The sequence below is a fragment of the Gnatocerus cornutus genome, chromosome 2 (assembly GCF_029298725.1).
Source record: "Gnatocerus cornutus isolate USDA-ARS CGAHR chromosome 2, icGnaCorn1.1, whole genome shotgun sequence".
Taxonomy (NCBI): Eukaryota; Metazoa; Arthropoda; class Insecta; order Coleoptera; family Tenebrionidae; genus Gnatocerus; species Gnatocerus cornutus.
Window position 1 is genome coordinate 5,072,335 of NC_142234.1, and position 20,509 is coordinate 5,092,843.

The window sequence follows — 20,509 nt, forward strand, 5'->3', positions numbered from 1 at the left end:
AACTAAATTGCCGCCCAAATAGCCCATTTCCAAAACAAATGACGATCTTAGAATACGTAGTGACATCTGTGGCCTTAATTTTACACTTAAACAAAACAATTTTTAATTTTTATCAAAAAAGACAACTTTTTTAACTCATATTTCACAATAGTATTATTAGAAACTATAAAAACAGAGTTGTGAGTCCAAGTTATGGCAAAATTATTTTTTATTTTCTATTTAGTGAGATGTGACATTACAGAATCCTACCTTAACGGCAGTTGTCTGAATTACGTCAATGTGAAAATCTAAATATGGTGGATTATGTTTTTTAAGTGTAATGTTTATTTAAAAAATTCGTGTGTTTATTTTCTGTATAATGTTGAAGACGCTGACGAGTAAGTTTGCCTATTGGCATCTCTTCTTGTTTCTTTCACTTTGACCTTTTCTATTTTAACTGTTGCAGTCATCATTGTAATACGTTGATGTCATCTCGCATTGGTGGACTCTCAAGGTTACAATTCACAGGTCAATTTATTGATTGTACGTGTTCGAAAATCAAAAATATAAACAATGGTTTGTCTTGAACTAATGAATTGGTTTTTCAGGGATAGAACCGTCAGCACAATGACAATGCAACAGTATTGTTTACGATGGAATAACCATCAACCCAACTTCATTTCGGTCTTCTCTAGTCTTCTGAACAGCGAGTCCTTGGTCGACGTGACTTTGGCCGCTGAGGGCAGGCATTTGCAAGCACACAAAGTGGTGCTGTCTGCTTGCAGTTCATATTTTCAAGTAAGACCAACCATCTTCTTACCAACAATCTAAGAACTATTTTTCAGTCTTTATTCACAATCAACCCTTGCCAACATCCCATTGTGATATTAAAAGATGTGAAATTTACTGACTTGAAAGTTATGGTTGATTTTATGTACTATGGAGAGGTTAATGTATCACAGGAACAGTTGCCACACATATTAAAAACCGCAGAAATGCTTAAAATTAAAGGTATAATTGTTGTTTTGAATGCATTTGTTACTGTTTATTCTTACTGCAGGTTTGGCTGAAATCCCAGTTGATCAGTCAGTTTCTAAAACTCAAAACAGTTCAACTGACAAAGCAGAGTTGTTAACACCTGGAGACTCTAACTGGAGTTCTGACGGGGGCCCCAGACAGTCTTTGTCGCCATCGCCGTGCCCGCTTTCTCCCAGTAGCAAACGGTACGAAAAATTATTGAGCAATCTTGAAATTTGTAGTATGTTGGTAGTCCTGTCTATCTGAACATCAATTGATAAGGAGGAATTATATACCTAAATTTGTCTTTTTTTACAGGAAAAGACTGCGCAAATCGTCGACCGGCTCTGGTTCTGGCTCAACTGAAAGAACTTCAGATGACCACCAGTCCAGTGAAGTGACTTTGACGTCTTCAAGCGCCAGCGGTTTAGGAACGGTTATAAAATCGGATCCCGGAGGCTACGCTTCCGACTCTGGTAGCATACTGCAAAAAAGTAAACAACATAGCAGCGATTCCGAATTGCACAGGGGAAGTTCTCATGAAAGTGTTGAGGGAGAGATGACACATCAAGTTACATTGGTAGGTGCCAATGGGGGATGAACAGCGGGGTAATGTTTTGTTCTTGTTGCAGCAAGTTCCTCAGGAAATGAGTGTTCAACACGGCTTAGAGACGACAACTTCGGGAGAAGTCGCCGGGCCTTCCACTACGTCACAGTTAACATTAACTGGTGAGTTTTGAAGAGGTTGTGAAATGTTGGTTTTTGGAAAAATATTTTTGAGTACATCGGTTAATTCTTACGACAGTTGAGGCGTATAATTTGTTCTGCACCACTTCAATCAAAATCAAAATGAGCATTCATGATCTTTGTTCAAAGTTTTTTTATCTTCATAAAATTGTCTACATTTGTTTTCCACTTGTTTGTCACAACATTGCTACAATCAGTCATATCTGTCATCTTGCTTTGACATTTCTTTGCTCTTTGACCTCTGTTAAAACGACGTCTTATTGGAACGTTACAGATTGTTGTTAAAATTGCTATGAATCATCTTGTTAAAAATAAATAATTCGGTAATTGGGAATTCCCCAGAAGCAGGGATTTTGTTCACGTGAGTCAAGGTGAGTTTGGAGACGAATTGCATACAAAATTTTATCTTTATTGCCCTCAACAAATGTTTTACTATTAACCACTACGAAAATGATCTCTAATGACATTAATTTCTTTAACACTGATAACTAGACTACCTGCATTAGCGGACTGATAAGCGACCGCTTATCATTATGACCTAGATGCTATTTATTTTAAACAGGTATTTCAAGGTATAATTTGTCAAAATTTTAGGACACATTTGACAGGATTCATGTATTAAATAATACAAAATAACCCGCAAAATGTTACATAATGGCTGCAACAGATAAGATGTAGAGACGTAGGATGTTCAGTCCAATGTTTGCTTTATCATTGTTTTATTTTTCATATCGCAGTTGAAATTTAAATTTATGGAATACGCGAAGGGCTTTTGTGTCGCAAGTTGCGTCGACTCAGTTGCAAAAAGTGAAAGATACAAAGTTTGGATCTAGACAAAATTTTGTCAAGGCCATTCTAGTTTGAAGTATCCTGCTGTCAAGCACTTTTCTTAATAAAATGGTAATTTTATAAAAACAAGTGTGAATCATTCTTATAATCTTGAAAGTCCGTGTAATGTAACATGAATCAGCAAACGATGAAAAAAAAAACTGAGAACTACTTGTTCTCGTGCTTTTATGTAATTTTTTTTTGCTTGTAAGAGATAAATGTACGTTGGTACAAGTAGTCGACGGGTTTTTTGCCACGTGATTTGACACTTGGCCTATGACCTTCATCGGATCCTGAAATGAAAGATTGCCGTTGCAACTTACAATATTCTTGCAACTTTCTAGTATAAGCAATTCCAAGGCTAAGAATCAACAGCAACGTGAACAAATAAAATCCGTGCCGCCTCACCCCTTCCACATCCCTCTGTCCCAAGACAGAGGCTGAGCTCAATGGTCTATACGGCCTCCTTAAAACTCATAAACATCCCTTTTGATTGGTCGACATAAAAATCGTTCATGTTCACATTTGCCGTTGAGCTTAGCCTTGTCAGGAACCTAGCACTAACCTAAACCAAACCCTTGCAGGCATGCAATGGAACGTGATGGACCACACAGCGTACGCCCAGTTCACGTCATGCACCTCCCCCACCTCCTTAACCACCAATCAAACGTTCACTCAATGTCCGTCTAACATCACCCCGCAAATGAAACCTCCCTCGCCCCCCGCCCAGACTTATCAAAACCAAATAACAAACTCCCCGCCGCAGATAATACAGAAAAGGAAAAGAAGTATCAACCCCCAAGGAGACGAAAACTTCATTCGAGCCTTGGAGGCGGTGAGATTCGGGGGAATAGGGTTTTGTAAAGCTGCGAGGATATATGGCGTTAACAACCGGACACTGTGGTTAGAGTACAAAAAGCGAGGTTACCCCAATTTCCGTATGAGCATCAAAAACAGAAAACAAGAAAACTCAGAAGCGGTGGCAACGACTGCGGCGGCGGTAGACCCCAACCAGCAGTCAACTCTTAAAACCGAAACGCAACCCGATGCCAAACAAGAAGATCAAAACCATCCGGTGACGTTTATAAGTAGCGCTTTTTTTGACGGAAAACATGTCGATTTGGGGACAGTTTTACAGAGACCTAAATATTTAGACGGAACGGTCGTCAACACGCAACAAGGGGTCAATTTCCAAGGAATCAATTTTGAACAAATGTAAATAAGAATCGCGAGGATTTTTGTTGCGATCTTTTCAGATTTTAGATTTATTTTTTATAACGTGTTTCTCAACTTTTTCATATATTTATACACCAAATATCAAGCTTTACTTACAAAATAGTTTATTCTGTTGTTAGTGCCGGCAATTGCTGTGCTTAGAAAAGAAATAGATCTGCTGTACTTTAGCTTATTTTTTTAGGCAAGCCTCGAATTTCTATTTTGTTATCGTTATTCTTCAATGTTCATTATGTAACGTGTTAATTTTTTAAGAAATGTTTTTATTTAACTCATGTACATCTATATCTTGAATTTTTTATACCGGACATAATTCAAAGAATCTTAAAAATAACGAGTGACTAGTGACGATTACTTTTTTGTACGCCAATATTTTGATATATTGTGTGTTACAGGGTGTTCATAGCACTTTGCTTCAGTTACTTGAAATCGGTCCTTTGTTCAAACTGCTTCTGTTACCCAGCTAGTAAAGTTTCAGTTAGGTTAATCGGGATATATAATCGTACTCACTCGTTATGGTTATTATAATTTTACGTGTATTTTTAATCCTTCAAGTTTGAATCTCATCTTGTATACGTTTGGTTTACATGCAAGCGTTACCGTAAATATGAACGTAAATTCTGCTCTTTATTGGTACAAACTTAATTGTGAAAAATTCAACTGAGACACTGCAAGGGCGCGTGGTAACATAATTTTTTATGTTAGCAGCTGTTAATATTCTTATAATAAAAAAACATACAATATACATTCACAGTTATCCATTAAAGACTGTTTTTCCTGCGGAGAATCTTGGTAGGCGCCCAATTTAAAATGCGGCTCTGTGATTGATCGGTCAGCAGAACGAGTTACACAATGCTTATTTTAAATCTCCTGCAATTTATTAAAGATTTAATGTAGCTTCTGTAATCTAGCCCTAATTTTTTTATTATAACACTGCGATTATTAATAAACTTAAATGCCAAGTTGTGGATCTATTACTTAAAATTGGCATGTATCCACTGTAAATTGGTAAATTCTCTGCAGGAAAAATGACGTATAGATACATAGGTGTACCTCATTTTGTAGAATTGAATGTTTTATAATTTATTGTGATTTGTTACCTTAACCTTTAAATCTATATTCTATTTTGATGTTCTTGTTATATCTTTGTTCGCCTTCCTTACGTATTATTTTATTGTGTCATAAACCTACTTTTCTAATATTGTACATTACACAAAATAAAGGATAGCTTTTATAAAGTTTAAATATCGTATTAATCGTTTTGGCGACTCCCAACCAAGCCTATATCTAACTGCTTTTCACTTCCAGAAAAGTCCTCAACAACTCAAGCACAACAATCTCAACGCAGCCAAGTCGTGATGGGCACAAAACGCGGCCGCTTCCTAATGCGTCAACCTCGAATAAAACGCGAAAGCGACCCCAGTCAACCCTCGGACAATGAGCCCCTTTCGCCCCAATTTCTATCAGTTCCTCCAGTTCGCGTAGAACGTCAATGTTCAGAACCTCTGCCTTCGCATTCTCCACCACCAGGAAATCTGTTAACAGTTCCAGGAGCAGTGCTGGTGAAACAGTACTCGCATCCTTTACTACCCAGTCAGATGCAAGGAAAGGTAAGTGTCTGGTAAAATGAACAACACGTCTGAAGAGTTTTTACAGATCTCACCACCTCTGCATATTCAAATCGTACCACACAGCGCGGCTGAAGCGGCACAACGAGCTATAAGTCCAGTGGTCGTAGTTTCGGATCCTTTGACGTCACCACATGATATTCCTCTTCGAGCGGACAGCGCCGCGACGGCGCCTACAACTTCGCTGAGAGTCAGAACAGACGAACTGAAGAGGAGCGCGTCGTCACCTCAGGTAGGTTTGCACGTCTCTAACCATTTTTCGCATTTCAGGGTTGCTTGGTCGATATCTATCCATGACACCGACGCCCTCTGTAACCAATGGGGCTCCTTCTGCTTGAAAGTGTTGAAACCTGGAGGACTAATTTCAAATTTTCTCCCGTTCCAGTTTGTCGCTAACATGTGCCAAATCATTGACGTGGAGCTCGAATCACTATTTCTTCGTTCTAGTTCTTCATGTTTGGGAATTGAGCTGGTGCTTTCGTCAAACATTTTAGTTATCTCTTTGTTGATTGTAACTTTTGGGAAAATTCTTGGGGTTGTGGGGTCGCGGAAAATTCTTTCTATTTGCTCCACGTTTTCGTCGAAGAGGTTGTCAGGAATCTAGAAAAACTTGATGGTGATTTTCTTATAAATGGAACTTACTTGTAGCTCGTGGCGGATCTTCGTCATCGTTTTTTTGAAATCGTCAGTGAATTCCTCCATTGTTTTAAGGTCAGCTTCATGCTTGGTCAAGTACTGTTTGCCCTGAGGTCTCAAATAACTGTTTTTATGGAATTCTTCGAAAACGTCTGATACTTCACTAATGTCACTATCGGAGTCTTGGTCTAGTTCCAAACTTTTCACAGGTTTTAATAAAGTTTCGATCGAATTCTCTTCAATTTCGCCTTTCCTTTTTCTCATGAGGAGAGACTTTAGTCTTAAAGTGGCTAAATGTGGTAGCGTCGTCATCATGAGAGATGCAACTGAACTGGTATTGATCAAACTTTGAGCAAATTGGGCGATCATTTAGGAAGTAGCACAATGTAGTCTTGTTCATTCTGACTTTGGAATCTTTGCAGACTGGCACCCGATCGAGCCACTGTCCGGTGGTGCGCACAGGCCCGGCTCTAGGTTGCAATTACTGCTGGAATACGGTGGACAATCACGGTCGAATATTGCGCCGCAAAACAAAATATCACTGTCCCGAGTGTCAGACTAATCTATGTATAGTTCCCTGCTTCCAAGAATACCACGAAAGACATGTGAGTGCCGGCCAAACCGACCCCATAGCGTTAACCACGTCGGTAATGAGGGTTTTTCCGAAAACGACTTCAATGTGAACAGTCTGATCAATTGTTGTTTTGCAATAACTGACACAGATTGTGGGAAACACAATCGATGGCCTAAGGGTATTTCAAGTCAAAGGCAGAAATCTATGTGTTTGTATCTGTAAAAATGGCAGAAAAAGATTTCAAGAAAAAAAAAGACAAAGTAAATATCAGGGTCTTCGATGTTTATCTGATTTTATATAAGAAGACGGACAGAGCTGTTTTATTGTATTTGTTGTTGGGATTGTATTGATATTTAGCTCAAAATGCTATAAATTGTTATAATTATTGAATATTGTTATTGTAAGTGTTTTAATATTCCTTGGGGAATTAAAAGTCAATAAGGGAACAAGGGAGATTGTCCGGGCGTCAGTATTATTTTACTTGTCGATGCCCGAGCTGAGTTCCCTGCATTTGTATTTGAATATTGTTGAAATCAGAGTCGAGTGGGATAAAACGTTTTATTTCCATCGGGAGTTGAACTGTAGTAACGTAAGATTAATTTAGTAAAGAACAATCATGTCAGCTTCAGGATTCAACGTTGAAACTAATTTCTGAATTTTGGAAACTGTTATCAAAGTTGTGATTTGTTTTGATCGTGCTTTAAATGAAGACGACTGGAATTGTGATACTTTACTCACTATTTATTGTTGTGGCAAGAATCTGAGTCGCTATAATTGTTTGAATACCTCAAACACTAGTCCGAACGTGCGTGAAATGGGCTCACTTCTACTAAAGTAAATAAAAGCTTTAAATGGTGTTAGAATCGAAAAATATAACATAAGACACTATTTTTTATGATGCACATACAAAATATATTTTTGAATGGACTAAAATAGTTATTTTCTTAAATGTTAAGTATATTTTCAACTTGTAAATTGTGTAATTTGTTTTTGTATGTTTATATTTTGGAGGTATTTTCCTAAAAAGTTCTATTAATGCCATGGCATGAAAGCACAATTGTTGGTGTACGTTTGTATTTTATTTGTCGGCGCGAAAAATTGGGGTTTCATGAGATGGCAGACTTTCCTGTACATAATGAATGTTAACGAAGTTACCATTGATGTTAGAAAAGTGTGATAGATGGTACCTGTACTTGTGAAATATTGTTAGTATTATTCATAATGACTAATTTAATGTAGACTTAAGATTTATTTTTTCAGTCGCCCTTTCAGAATCGCATTTCCACCAATTAACATTTTCATTCGCATAACAACCTAGTTAACTTAATTAATAATCTGGAAATTGGATTTTGTATTGCTATTTATTTCAAAATATTTATTTTCAATCCGCAAATTGTTACAAACCTTGACAAGTGGGTGTTACTTTAGAAGAAACTTTATTTTTGTAATGTTTTCTCGGTTTAAACAAAACTGAAAGGGTTTACCATGAATTCCACCAGTATGTACCAGTAAAAACGCTGAATTACATGTTGACTCGTACATTCTGACCCAATTGACGCTGTTTTGTTATTGCAGTACAAATTGTTTAAACAAACGAGAAAAAATATTGTTAGGAAAAATAAAAAATACTAGATCTTTCTTTATTCATTTAATACAACAAATTTACACGACCTCATCCTCACTTTTTCTCCGTTTCAACTTTAACTTCTTCAGCTGTGGGTGGAGCATTTCTGAAATTGGGGAATTGCTCCCAAGGCGCCGACAACTCGAACTTGCGGAATTCTTGCGCCAACTCCAACGGTTCGATGACCACACGCTTCTTCTCATCGTCGTATCTCACCTAAAAACAAACTCAGACTTTGTGGGGTTTATTTGAAAGTTACCTCGACGTAGCCACTCAAGGGGAAGTCTTTTCTGAACGGATGTCCTTCAAAGCCGTAATCGGTGAGGATGCGCCTCAGATCTGGATGGTTCGCGAAAAATACTCCATACATATCCCAAATCTCGCGCTCATACCAGTTGGCACCTTTGTAGATGTCACAGGCGGAATCAATAGGGGTGAGTTCATCCGTGTACGTTTTTATGCGAATTCGCGAATTGAAACGGAGGGAGAGGAGGTTGTACACGATCTGGAAGACAGAACTTTAGTTTTAGATTAATTTTCAAGCTCAAACTTACTTCAAATCGGTATTCTCTGCAGGGAACATCTAGTCCTGCAATGTCAACTATGTTAGCAAACTGGGCGTTGTGGTGGTCTTTTAAAAATTGCAACACAGGGAGGACTCCTTCAGGGACTATCAACAACTCGAGTTCGTCTCCAGCTGTGATTTGCACCTTCTGAATGTATTTGGGGAGGCATTCAGCAACGTATTTTCCAAAATCTGTTAACTGGGTTCGTGCGACTAGGTCGGGTTTGCGGACAGTGGCTGAAATAGGCGAATTATAGATTAATAAAACACAATGAAATACGCACGTCTTGTTTCCGCCGCAGGGCCCCCACTTTCCGTGTGCTTAAACTTTTGAATCGAAGCGTTACAAACTGAAAATGATCAAATGAAAAATTTTGTTGAAAATGGGGGAATTGTACCTCCATTACGAATCAAAGGTGAACGGACAGTTTTTGTTAACTGTCTTAAAAGTGAAGCCATTTGTTTTTGTGTGTTTGTTACCTAATACGTTCGAGGTGAGTGAATTAACCTCCAAATTGACGTCACCTGATGACAGCTGTCAAATAAACTTGTCGTCATGGGCAACCAACAATACACTCTCGATTTTGAGGAGGTGCAACCCGCAATACACCACAGCAGGTGTTATTTGCAGTACTGTTCAAAGGTGTTCAAGGAGTTTAAAGTACTATCGCGGAAACAAAATTTCGAACATCAAATTGATTGATGTTTAAAAATTGTAAACTGTCCTTTGTCTTTATAACCTTAAAATTTATAAAAGACTCAGGAAGTGTCAGAAATTTGCTTTTTATGTCAGTCACAATGACAATAAAGCTTGATTTACATTGCCATGTCAAAAAGTGATGTTCGAAATTTTGATTCCGCGATAGTACAGTAGAACTTCGATTATCCGGGTGCGGATTAACCGTGTAAGGGTGTTCGTTCGATTATCCGTGCTTTACAAAAACACACAAATCGGAGACTAACTACTTGGTATTTTTGCTTCCAATGTTAAAAAACTTAAAATTTGAAATTTCACGAGTAACAGTTAGTGTAGTTTAATGTGATTTAAGTCAGAGAAAGAAGGGCAGAAACAAAATTATGAGTTTTATTTTCTGTCTTTGAATAGTAGTGTTCGCAAACATTAAGAAAAATGTTTTAAACAAATTCTTTTACAATGAAAAGGTGTTGCACTTTTTATGGAAGTCAGTATAGAAGGTGTTCAAAAATAGCGGACCAACTGATAAGAACGTCAAACTCTAAGACGCTGTGAATTGGAAATCCTGTTTAAATTTTTATTTGAAGCTTTGTACGAGAGCAAAATAGCTATTTATTTGAGAAGGATATTAAGTAATTCATAATGAACGAGGACGTTACTTGTTAACGTCCGAGTTTTTTATGAATTACTTAATATCCGTAGTAAATACAAAGCTTTATCGAAACATGTACGAAGGTGGCAATGTTACCACTCAACAGTTCTGCAAATTTCCAATTTTTGACGGAAGTTTTGAACGCGATGAAACCGCGAGAAAAGCATTTTCCAAGATATTTTATGTTAGAATTAATACAAATAAATGCAGATCTTCAGAATGTTTTTAATTTTGGTCTTTGGAGTTGCTTTCCTTTGCATAAAAACGTTGAATATTATGGATTAATGGCAACTGTGCTATTATGAGACGGTAACTATGCGTAATTATGAAACAGTAACTATGTTATTATGAATTATTTGTATCATCACTATTATGATGTACTTTACACGTAAGCATACAAAGGTATTAGATACATCTTAATGTTCATGTTTCGATAATAACTTTAAATATTGCGAAAAACGGCAACAGTGTTCAATTCTTTCGGTAATTATTAGGAGTATAATTTTGAGACCAGAGCAACACTTTGGTAGTTACAATTATTAATAAATCATGTAATTGGTTACTATGGTTTGCAATTAAATTTGATAACACCTGACCAGTAAAAGTCACAAAGTAGATCAAGAACCATTTGTTCTCTTCTTGGTGTGCGAATAGTCTTGGGTCCTACATGATCCTGATAAATTTGGTTCCAATCGGCCCATCTCACGTACCTGTTGATAAACTCGTTGAAAAGTATTCTTGGAGGGAATTTGCCAGTTAGGAAATTCACAAGCCTTACTGCCCCTTGCTGCTTCTCGACTGTTTCCTTCAGGTGTCGGTATATTTAGCAAAATTATACATCTTTAGAGAAATAAACTCCTCTAGTTTGTGACACCTAAAAAATGTTTGACTTTTCTAAAAAAATGGTCATTGTCAGGCACTAGGCAACAATTAATTACTGAATTCTTGAAGTGAAATGTTGCCAGATTAATTTTGCGCTTTTGAGCTTGATTTTAAAAGTGCAAAATAACGTTTTACATCAACATTTAAGGCATTTAATGACTGTAAGTATGTAAATGTCACCCAAAACATGAACCCTAGTTGAATTTTGTAAACCTTGAGTTCATTATAATGAAAAATTTGTGCCATAATTAGCGCCCCTCTAAGTGGCTGTAGATTTCCAACGAAGCACTCAATAATTGAAAAAACTTAATTTAGCTACTAGTTATTATCTGAAGATTCACGTAGTGAATAGTTGGTCCGCCATTTTTTGAACACCCTGTATATTTTTCTATAAACCCTCGTTTAACAATAGATACCAATAATTTAAAATAATTTATTTAAAAGATCACAGTGATCAAATCAAAATGTTACATCATATATAAAATTGACTATTCACGCTTTAAAATATTTCTCAATCGGTTCGCCTAATATTTTCTCCATTTCTTGAACAGCCTTCTTGCAAGCCTTCTCCACACTTTCTTCTTCATCTTCCAACAACTCTGCCAGAACCGGAATCGTTTCCGGCAACAATGGTAAGTAATCAACTCCCAACTTCTTCACCATCTCCTTAAGACAAAACAGTGAACTCAATCGGACCGACGGAGAGTTATGTTTCATCTTCAATAAAATCTGATAATTCAATTGTTTCCAAAGCGAGTCATCTGCTGTGGCCACCGCGAATTGCACAATCGTCGGAGTTACAATTTCTTCGTTTCGTTTTTCTATATTTTCATCGACTGTGTTCTCCAACTGGTCCACCAGAGGTTGCATTAAGATATCAAACCTGTCTTTGTTTACGAATTTATGATTATCGTAAAGAAAGACAGTGCAGAGAGTCTTCAGCACGTTCTCCAACAAGAAAACTGTTTTTTCCTCCTCGAAATAAAGATTATCCGTCTTGATGATGTTGCAACCGTCTAAAATCTTCGCGGCGTTGTTGAGGAAGTGTCCGGCGAAGAAAACGAAGAGACTTTTCAAGGATTCAGCTATTCGACTGGACAGAGCGTAGAATGTGATCAGTCTTTCGGTTTTTTCTTCGTGTCTAGCAGCCCAATCGAAGAGTTTGTAGTAGAGAGGCTTGAAGGTGCTTTCAGATAACTTCAAGATGAGTTTGGTTAACGCGTTCACGATTTGTGATTCGACCTTATTCGCCTCGGCGAACGATGTTTTTCGCTCAGTACGGAATTGAAGAGCGTTCAAGAAGAAGTTCGTCAGTTCTGGGAGATTTGAGTTGATTTCGGACACTTTGAGGTTGTTCAAGTTCTCTGCCAACACATCCATCAGGAAGGAGACGGCGGAAAATTCGTTCTTTGAAATCAATCGATCGTAGCTTTGACCTAAAACTGGGATTAAAACTCTCAGGGGGATGGAGGTCCCGATTTGTTCACCCAGCGTTTTTAGTTTTGATAGCAAGGGTTGAACTTTCTCTTCATTGTCGTTCCAATGGCTCGATAATAAAGAGAGTTCGTACAACAATTTCTCGAGGTAAGGACTCAAAAATAGAGGAAGAGTCACTAGAATCTTCTGAACTGCTGTCACCGAACTTAGAAGAAGCAAGCTTGAGGCATCTTGATTGTTTTGTTGCTTGAGAATTTTCAGCAACGTTGGCATGAAGTTGGGGAGGCTTGGAATAGCATGGGCTCGCAAATTTGCGCAGAGTTCCGCCAAACACAGTAGAACTGATGCTAACACGTTGTTCTGCAGTTTTCCGCTCTTGGTCAGATCAGCGAGGAAGTCTAAAATTTCGACTAACTTCTCTTGGTGTTCTGTGATTAATAACTTCACTAGGAGTTTAAGTGAGAGGAGGGCGGTCTGGATAATCAACTCTTCATCGCCATCGTTTTGAGCGTCTTCTACGTTTTTGATGATGGAAAGTAGAGGGGACACCAAAGAGTAGATTTCTTCAGATGCACAGTCGTCGAAAAACTCCGGACTATTTTGTAATTTGGAATTCAAGAGTTCCATGCTGCGTCGTCGAACTGTACTAAAATTGTGCAACATCAGTCCTTTTGTCACCAAAAGGAACATTTGAGGTGTTAGAATTGCGTTGACGCTATCCAAGATGTCATAACTGAGATGTAAGATGACTTTCCAGTACTTGGCTTGAGGCGTTCCCGTGTTCTTGTCGGCGATCTTCGACACTCTGTGGATGTAAGTCAAGATGTTGACAATCAAATCTTTGTAAAGTTGTTCCAACTCCAACAAATCATCATTGCTTAAAGACGCCACCTGGATGACAAACTCCTTCGACGCCAACAAACGCGCAGTGAAAGTAATCAAAGTGTACTTGTAGTGACGAAACTGCTTGGGAGTTTTATAGTGAATATCGAAACTCGACGAGGAGTTGTCACCCTCAACTTCGTCTGGAAGCTCTTTCAAATACTTGATTAAATGGATGCAATTTTCTATCACAACTTTCGGTGGAAACTCGCGACAAATATTAGCCGCATACTCCAACCGCTTCATATCGTCGTCTTTCTTGGTGTGATTAACATGCGATTCGAATAGGAGTAACAAGAACACGTAAAGGTAATCCGTGACACCGACCTTTGTTAAAAGTTGCGTATAAATGGGCATTCTGCGGTGTTCCGGAACGTCGAGAAGAACATCCACGAATACTCTAAGCACCTTCGCCACGGTCTCAGGGTCGCTATCTTTCACCAAAATCGGAATGATCGTATCGATGGTCTTTGAAATAATCTGGAAACTGTAAGCATCTTCGTGGCGCAACAGCGACGATCCCATGAACGTGAAAATCGCCATGATATTATGCAGAACCAGTGTTGGGAACAAATCTGCAGAAAACGCCAAAACTAACAGAGCGCAGTAGTGGGTCTGCGGATTTTGCGACGCCCGGATGCACTGTACGATCAACTCCATGTTGAAAATGGTCTCCGGGAGTTCCCCTTTGGGGGTTCTTTTCCCCAAATCCAAAATCGACGAGAGAATCAACTGCTTGGGATACTCAACAGCGACTTGCTCATCAAAATCCAAACACTTCTTCAAAACACCGAATAAGACCGGAAGCAACGTGGAGATGTTTCTCAGTTTCTTTTTGTCCTGGATGAACTCCAACGCCGTCACACCTTTTTTCCACTCCAAAGTGTCCAAAATATCCGCGGTGGGCACAACACTGATCCTTCGTTTCAGTTTGCTTTGATCGAGCTTCGGACTCTGGACTTCTCTCATCGCGGTGAAATGTTGCAAAATCAGTTTCGCATCTAAATCGATAATTTTAACAATTCGCTTTACCACCGAGCGAACTTCGGAAATCTTAGTGAGGGTGGTCTTTCCAACAATCAGGTCAAACAGTCGCAGTTTTACGTCTTCATTGAGGAGCTCGAAAAACTCTTTGTTAATTTGCTCCAACAATATTACAGCGACGAACGTTGTTTTGTCGTCCACGATAATTGTTAATTCATCGTGCTTGATGCAGGTTTCAATGAATTTCCAGGCGGTGGTATCCAGTTGGAGATGTTGGGCGATGTTTGCTTGACATCGCAAGGCGTTTCTGTAGATAACCGCGGATTTGACAGCGTCGAAGTTGTTGCCACTTGTGAGCAACACCAAGCAGTCGGTGGCGGTTTCTTCAAAGATTTCGATGGTGTTGAGGTGCGAAAGTAACTCAAGAATCTTTGCTTTGACATAGATGGGGTAGTGGTCTTTGCAGGTGGCTTTAATTAGAATGGTTTCCAATGATAGAGTGTCTGCTGCAAGCTTCTTACTTTTCACGAGAGAAGGAGACAAATAATTGAACAAAACAAGAGGGACCTGGTCACTGTCGGCAATGATCTCTTCGCGTTGCTCCAGGAGTTCTTCAAAGAGTCGGACGTGAGTATCGCTGCTGGAAGCTTTGGCTAAAATGTCGATCGCTTTGAACATTTTCTGTTTATACTCTTCGGATTTGTCCAACAGCATCGATAACAAGTATGGAAGAAGAATTTCGTCCCCAGTGAAAATATCCTTCAGTTCGCTTTCCTGAGCTCCTTGTAGGAGTCGTATCATCAAATTTAGAGATTCGGAGGAAAATTCGGGATTTGAGCATTTTCCACAAGCCACCAAATTCAAAATAAATTCGAGTTTCTTCTGCAAATCGCGACAGAAGTAGTTAACGAAAAACACGACGTATTTCTTATGGTTCTGCGATGGTCTGAAGAGAGCATCAGCTAAAGATATGAAGTATCGGTTGAAGGAGTTGTCTTCATGGAGATCCACTCTACCTAAATCCACCGCCGGTTTCTTGGTCTTCAAGATGACGTTCTTTAGACACAGCAGGAAAGCTTCAATGGAGAATCGTCCGTTCCGAGCGGCGAAGATGTGCTTTTGGAAGAATGCATTACCTTTCTCGTATTTAACATCGCAAGTTGCAAGAATCGTAACGAACATGTCTACAATCTTCTGGTTGCTTTCAATGGGACTGTTGTGTGGTAGCACGCAAGTCAGGATCAACGTGGCAATGTACTTATTTAGGGCGCATTTATTTTCGACAGGTGTTCGATTGAAGTCTTCCAAAAACACACGTACCAGTTGTGGACTATCATTCTTCAGACTATCAAAGACGTTGTTACAAAACTGCTCAGAATTTTCCGCCTTGTCGTCGATCCTCTGTAGCAACGGATTTTTCTTGATGAAAGAAACTTGACTGAGCTCACGTGCTAGTTCCAGTTGTTCTTCACAACCAGGCAACAAGTAAGGAAAAACCACAATGAAAACTTCCCAATCGTTCGGATTTCTGTTTGCGCACAACAATAAGACAACATCTCTAGCAACCGTCCCCCATGTCTTCAAGTTCTGTTGACATTTGTTTGCTAGTTTGATCAACACCTCTCTTAAGACGTCGGCTTTCAGTACTGAGACCGTTTTGATTAAGTTCAGCGTTTCTGCAACGGTGCTGACATCATCATCGTTGAGACGATCAATAAAGGAACTTTTGATCATCTGCTTCTCACGTTCTGGCAGAGAATCAAAATTCTTTGTCAAGTAGCGGAGAGCTTCGGTTCTTAAAGATGGATTTGGATGGTAGAGTTTGTCGAGGACGTCGAACTTCCCGCGGATGGTCATCGTCTCTTTGAGGATTTTCTGAAGGGACTTTCTTCTTTTGATTAATTTTGCACCTCGAGATGATGAGAGGATTTTGTACACTTCTTTGTCAAATTGGTCGGGATATTGACGTTCCAAGGTTTCGATTATTTCGGTTAGCCACTTCTGGAGATATTCCGGGTATTGCTTGCTTGTTCTGGTGCCGTCAAGGAGAAGACTACAAAAAATATTTCATTTTGCAAAGTGGTAACTCGGGAAAAATTCGAAGAAAGAAGCGATAACAAAAAAAGTTAGATAAAATGGAGTCAATTCAACCTACCTCAAAAACGTTTCCACAAAATCGTCCTCCAACTTGATGGCCGCCAAAAGCCGCGTCAAGAACTCTCTGTGTGGTTCCTCGTCCATCTTGACGCCCCCATCAAAAGAACCCTTAACAAGTGCCTTTAAAAATGGAGTTACATAGTACCGCCCATTGCTCAACTCTTGTAGAACCTTTGGTAACCACTCCTTCTGTACCAAGTTCATACAAGCGTCTTCCGGAATAGAACTATAATGAGTTTGCGATTGATACAAAATTAGCAGCAGCAAAACCGTTTCCGTCTTCAAACTTTCAACTTTCGCTTCAGCGATTTTTTCGATGAATTTATTCAAGATAACGTCAGTCAATTGAGTTTTCATAAAGAGGCGTCCAAGGATGATGTAAGAAGCTGCGCAATAGTCCGGAATGTCTGAGTTTAGTCCTTTTAGAAGAGTTGGTAGCATCTGGGAAATCTGAGTCTCGTTTAGTTCTTTTGAATATTCAATAGCTCCAGTGTAGACAGCGCAGTAGAAGTTAAAAGCAACCGTGAGCAAGGAAGGTTTCTCAAACTGTTTGATTAGCAATGTAATGAATTTTCCCACGAATTTCAAAAAATAGACGTCACTAGATGCGTGACTCAGTAAGCTCTGTTTGGTTAAATGAACACCTCCTATTTGTAAAGTCTTAAGGAAGAACCAGCTATCATTTTGATCTTTGAACTTCATTAGTTGTACAACGCGAACAAAAATGTTTGACTCATGGTATGGCATTATAGTCATCAACAAGTCCTCGCGATTAAACTCATGAATGCAGTACCTGTTTATCAGCCATTCTAAAGCTTTGTGTGAGCAATTCAGCGAAAAATATGGCGACAATTGCAATAAAAATTTCCTGATAACTTTATCCAACTTTTTGTTACTTTCAGATGTTTGCACGGACCGTTCAAATTTCTTGGAAGTGATGTGGAAAAGTGTATTTTTAAACTGCTCAAATGTTGGGTCTTTACTAATCAATTCTTCCAAGCCATCGAGACCGATTTGATAAACAGTTTCTCTTTTAAGCCCTGCGGCTTCTTTGGGCTCAAACAGCAGAGAGGGTCTTTTCTTGTCTCTCTTCAAGAGATTGGTTTGGGGGAGAGCCAGACGCTTCAGTTGTTCGCTCAAGGAAGTGCCCATTATGAGATCTATTCAAATCAGGGCAAATTTATGCGGAAGTGAAACAGCTTACGCTACTTACGTTTATTTTAGCCGGGGTCAGCACTTTTGGCAAAGAATAAAGTGAGGAAACGCACTGCACGTGAACACGACGAACACGCCATTAAAGTAGGGTTAGATTAATAATATGACAGGTGAAGATGGCGCTAGTACCAACTGTCAATCGAAACGTCAGAAATGACAAGTGAGGTTAATTCAAAAATTGTAAATTATTAAATCGGAAAAAATGTTTCGAGCGCGGGCCTGGACTCGTTTGACCACCCATCTCCGCACTTATTACACCGTTAAAAACAAACAGCCACCTAAAGATCCCCACGAAATCTCCAAGCAAATCTCTTCAAGAATCAATGCGACAGGCCCCATTACACTCGCTGATTATATGAAAGAAGTGCTCACGAATCCATTAGGGGGGTATTATATGCACAGAGATGTCTTTGGAGAAACTGGCGATTTTGTTACATCGCCTGAATTGAATCAAATGTTTGGAGAGATGATCGCAATTTGGTTTTTGAATGAGTGGTCAAAAGTGGGGACACCAAAGCCCTTGCAGATTGTGGAGTTGGGGCCAGGTAGGGGCACTTTAAGTCAAGATTTACTTCGAGTGTTTGATCATTTTGGGGCCTTACAGAATGCCAGTTTGCACTTGGTGGAGATAAGTCCAGTTTTGAGTGACATACAGGCGAGGAGATTGTGCATTCAAAGTGAAAATATTATTGACAGAAAGTCTGTGATATACCGACAAGGAATTAGTCACCAAGGCATTCCTGTGAAGTGGTACAGAACACTGGAAGATGTCCCAAGTTGTTTTTCTTTATTAGTAGCTCATGAATTTTTCGACGCTTTACCGATTCACAAGTTCCAAAAGACCAACAGTGGGTACAGAGAAGTTTTAATCGATATAGACCCCATTCAAGACGGTGCTTTCCGGTACTTTTTCCCAATCAATGAACCGATTTTTCACATTCTTTTTTCTAGATACGTCATCGCCAGAGAAGACACCCCAGCATCAAAACTCTTAGTTAGTCCTACAGAAAGTCGTCCCCAATTTGAAGTGTCTCCTGAAAGTTTAATTTTAATTAAAAAACTCGCAGACAGATTGGAAACAGACGGTGGTTTTGCCCTCATCGCCGATTATGGCCACACCGGCACAAAAACGGACACGTTTCGAGCGTTCAAAAAGCACAAACTTCATGATCCTCTCGTAGAACCGGGAACTGCAGATCTCACCGCTGATGTAGACTTCCAACAGCTGGCGCACAGCGCGACGGAAGCTGGTGGTGTTATAACCCTAGGACCAATCACCCAAAGAGACTTTCTAATGAAAATGGGGGTTGAGCATCGATTTAAGACGTTGGAGGAAAACGCAAAGCCTGACCAACTCGATGGTTTACGCTTTGGATACAAAATGATGACAGAGAACGATCAGATGGGGGAGCGTTTCAAATTTTTAGCGCTGGTACCGGCGGTTTTAAAACCGCTGATGGAGAAGTACCCAGCCGCGGGCTTCTCGTGATTGATATTTGATCGCTCAGTTATTTATTTATTTTAAATAGTGACTAAATGCATTTCTGTTGATTTGAATTTACCGCCTTTTATTTCTTGATCCGACTCGCTTTCTCTCTCAATTTGAATGGGAGGAAACGAGATGCAAACATGTGGGTGACGTAGCAAGCTGTCAATTGAGTATGCGTCACGGGACAACCCACAAAGTTTCCTTTTTAGTCAAATGAGCACATGTAGATTTCAATTTTTTTCTATATTTACTTTTACGTTCTAAACATTAGACACGATGCAGGTAAGTTAATTCTGCTTAAATTCCTTCAAAAAATTCGAATTTTGGTTGATTTAGGACCCCAATGAAGACACCGAATGGAATGATGTTCTCAGGGCGAAAGGAATAATTCCCCCCAAAAAAGAAGCGGAAATAACTGAAGACCAAATTGTGTCTATGTTAGAAGAGACAATAGAAAAGAAGACAGCATGTATTAATTACCTAAATTAAGTTCACTTATAACTGATAATTTTAGCTGGTAAACCACTGGCATCTTTGGATTTAGATGAATTGGATGAACTTGAAGACTCTGAAGATGAAGCTGTTCTTTTGGAGTACAGGAATAAGAGGATTGCTGAACTGAAAACTTTGGCTGAAAAGGCTAAATTTGGTACAGTTGGAGAGATTTCAGCTCAAGACTATGTACAAGAAGTGAACAAAGCTGGTGAAGGCATTTGGGTGGTGCTGCATTTATATAGACAAGGGTAAATAAGACTTTAAAAATACAAAAAATTTATGGCACTTTTCAGAATACCACTCTGTACCTTACTGAATGAATACATGAGGCAACTTGCGGCGAAATTCCCCACTGTCAAGTTCTTGAAATCTATTTCTACAACTTGCATCCCCAATTATCCAGATAAGAATTTGCCCACAATTTTCGTGTATTTTGAGGGTGAAATGAAGAAACAACTTGTTGGGCCGTTGGAGTTTAGGGGTCCCAATTTAACTCAAGACGGTAGATTTTATAGTGTAGTTTGAGGGGTAGTTTATGGAGTAAATGTTGTGATTTCAGAATTTGAATACTTGATTGGGAAAACTGGAGCTATAAATACGTCTATTGTGGAAGACCCGCGACCAGTCATCAAAGATAAAATGTTTGCAGACTTGGCGAGCACGAACGACTGGTGATGAGAACTTCAATGTGTGCTTAAAAATGTTATTTATTATATCCTAACTTTTAATAAAAACTAAAAAGTGAGGTTAAATCCCTGAGTCTCAAAAATTGACAGCACACCAGCGCCATC

The 20,509-nt window shown here is 39.1% G+C and overlaps 6 protein-coding genes across 7 annotated transcripts; 3 read left to right on the forward strand and 3 right to left on the reverse strand.

Annotated features, from left to right (window-relative positions):
* The first annotated feature begins 255 nt into the window (after nt 1-255).
* On the forward strand, nt 256-8,280 carry BtbVII (BTB-protein-VII). 2 transcript variants are annotated; one of them, XM_088050694.1, is made up of 10 exons: nt 256-377; nt 446-522; nt 588-777; nt 825-990; nt 1,040-1,202; nt 1,315-1,576; nt 1,629-1,725; nt 5,113-5,414; nt 5,461-5,664; nt 6,491-8,280. In XM_088050694.1, exons 3-10 carry the CDS (start codon nt 607-609, stop codon nt 6,749-6,751), a joined length of 1,626 nt encoding a protein of 541 aa, XP_087906820.1. In that variant the 5' UTR covers nt 256-377; nt 446-522; nt 588-606; the 3' UTR covers nt 6,752-8,280. The 2 variants fall into 2 exon arrangements, with proteins under 2 accessions (XP_087906820.1, XP_087906821.1); XM_088050695.1 differs by lacking the exons at nt 5,113-5,414; nt 5,461-5,664; nt 6,491-8,280 and adding an exon at nt 3,156-5,049.
* LOC148178247 (uncharacterized) lies at nt 5,658-6,383 on the reverse strand. Its single transcript, XM_088050697.1, has 2 exons — nt 6,075-6,383; nt 5,658-6,032 (listed from the first exon to the last, which is right to left on the reverse strand). Exons 1-2 carry the CDS (start codon nt 6,381-6,383, stop codon nt 5,661-5,663), a joined length of 681 nt encoding a protein of 226 aa, XP_087906823.1. The 3' UTR covers nt 5,658-5,660.
* Nucleotides 8,276-9,382, reverse strand: ND-30 (NADH:ubiquinone oxidoreductase core subunit S3). The gene is made up of 5 exons (XM_088050696.1): nt 9,230-9,382; nt 9,116-9,181; nt 8,821-9,068; nt 8,526-8,771; nt 8,276-8,482 (listed from the first exon to the last, which is right to left on the reverse strand). Exons 1-5 carry the CDS (start codon nt 9,288-9,290, stop codon nt 8,321-8,323), a joined length of 783 nt encoding a protein of 260 aa, XP_087906822.1. The 5' UTR covers nt 9,291-9,382; the 3' UTR covers nt 8,276-8,320.
* Nucleotides 9,383-11,478: 2,096 nt separating this feature from the next.
* Nucleotides 11,479-17,842, reverse strand: l(2)k09022 (HEAT repeat containing 1 homolog l(2)k09022). The gene is made up of 3 exons (XM_088030931.1): nt 17,733-17,842; nt 16,518-17,679; nt 11,479-16,415 (listed from the first exon to the last, which is right to left on the reverse strand). Exons 2-3 carry the CDS (start codon nt 17,669-17,671, stop codon nt 11,552-11,554), a joined length of 6,018 nt encoding a protein of 2,005 aa, XP_087887057.1. The 5' UTR covers nt 17,672-17,679; nt 17,733-17,842; the 3' UTR covers nt 11,479-11,551.
* A 5-nt stretch (nt 17,843-17,847) lies between these two features.
* Nucleotides 17,848-19,291, forward strand: LOC148178250 (protein arginine methyltransferase NDUFAF7 homolog, mitochondrial). The gene is made up of 2 exons (XM_088030934.1): nt 17,848-18,637; nt 18,686-19,291. The coding sequence occupies exons 1-2, from the start codon at nt 17,937-17,939 to the stop codon at nt 19,221-19,223; spliced, it is 1,239 nt and encodes a 412-aa protein (XP_087887060.1). The 5' UTR covers nt 17,848-17,936; the 3' UTR covers nt 19,224-19,291.
* An 82-nt stretch (nt 19,292-19,373) lies between these two features.
* viaf (viral IAP-associated factor) lies at nt 19,374-20,470 on the forward strand. Its single transcript, XM_088030936.1, has 5 exons — nt 19,374-19,505; nt 19,560-19,692; nt 19,738-19,966; nt 20,012-20,220; nt 20,278-20,470. The coding sequence occupies exons 1-5, from the start codon at nt 19,500-19,502 to the stop codon at nt 20,391-20,393; spliced, it is 693 nt and encodes a 230-aa protein (XP_087887062.1). The 5' UTR covers nt 19,374-19,499; the 3' UTR covers nt 20,394-20,470.
* The last annotated feature ends 39 nt before the right edge of the window (nt 20,471-20,509 follow it).

Bases quoted from the DNA above. Each gene is read 5' to 3' on its own strand.
- BtbVII (XM_088050694.1), top strand. From the start codon at position 607: ATGACAATGCAACAGTATTGTTTACGATGGAATAACCATCAACCCAAC. The intron at 778-824 runs GTAAGACCAACC...ACTATTTTTCAG, and splicing joins CTTGCAGTTCATATTTTCAA to TCTTTATTCACAATCAACCC. The intron at 5,665-6,490 runs GTAGGTTTGCAC...GAATCTTTGCAG, and splicing joins GGAGCGCGTCGTCACCTCAG to ACTGGCACCCGATCGAGCCA.
- LOC148178247 (XM_088050697.1), bottom strand. From the start codon at position 6,383: ATGATGACGACGCTACCACATTTAGCCACTTTAAGACTAAAGTCTCTC. The intron at 6,033-6,074 runs GTAAGTTCCATT...AAGTTTTTCTAG, and splicing joins AGATCCGCCACGAGCTACAA to ATTCCTGACAACCTCTTCGA.
- ND-30 (XM_088050696.1), bottom strand. From the start codon at position 9,290: ATGGCTTCACTTTTAAGACAGTTAACAAAAACTGTCCGTTCACCTTTG. The intron at 9,182-9,229 runs GTACAATTCCCC...GATCATTTTCAG, and splicing joins ACCTTTGATTCGTAATGGAG to TTTGTAACGCTTCGATTCAA. The intron at 9,069-9,115 runs GTGCGTATTTCA...CGCCTATTTCAG, and splicing joins CCCTGCGGCGGAAACAAGAC to CCACTGTCCGCAAACCCGAC.
- LOC148178250 (XM_088030934.1), top strand. From the start codon at position 17,937: ATGTTTCGAGCGCGGGCCTGGACTCGTTTGACCACCCATCTCCGCACT. The intron at 18,638-18,685 runs GTACTTTTTCCC...TCTTTTTTCTAG, and splicing joins ATTCAAGACGGTGCTTTCCG to ATACGTCATCGCCAGAGAAG.
- viaf (XM_088030936.1), top strand. The intron at 19,693-19,737 runs GTATTAATTACC...TGATAATTTTAG, and splicing joins AATAGAAAAGAAGACAGCAT to CTGGTAAACCACTGGCATCT. The intron at 20,221-20,277 runs GTAGATTTTATA...TTGTGATTTCAG, and splicing joins TCCCAATTTAACTCAAGACG to AATTTGAATACTTGATTGGG.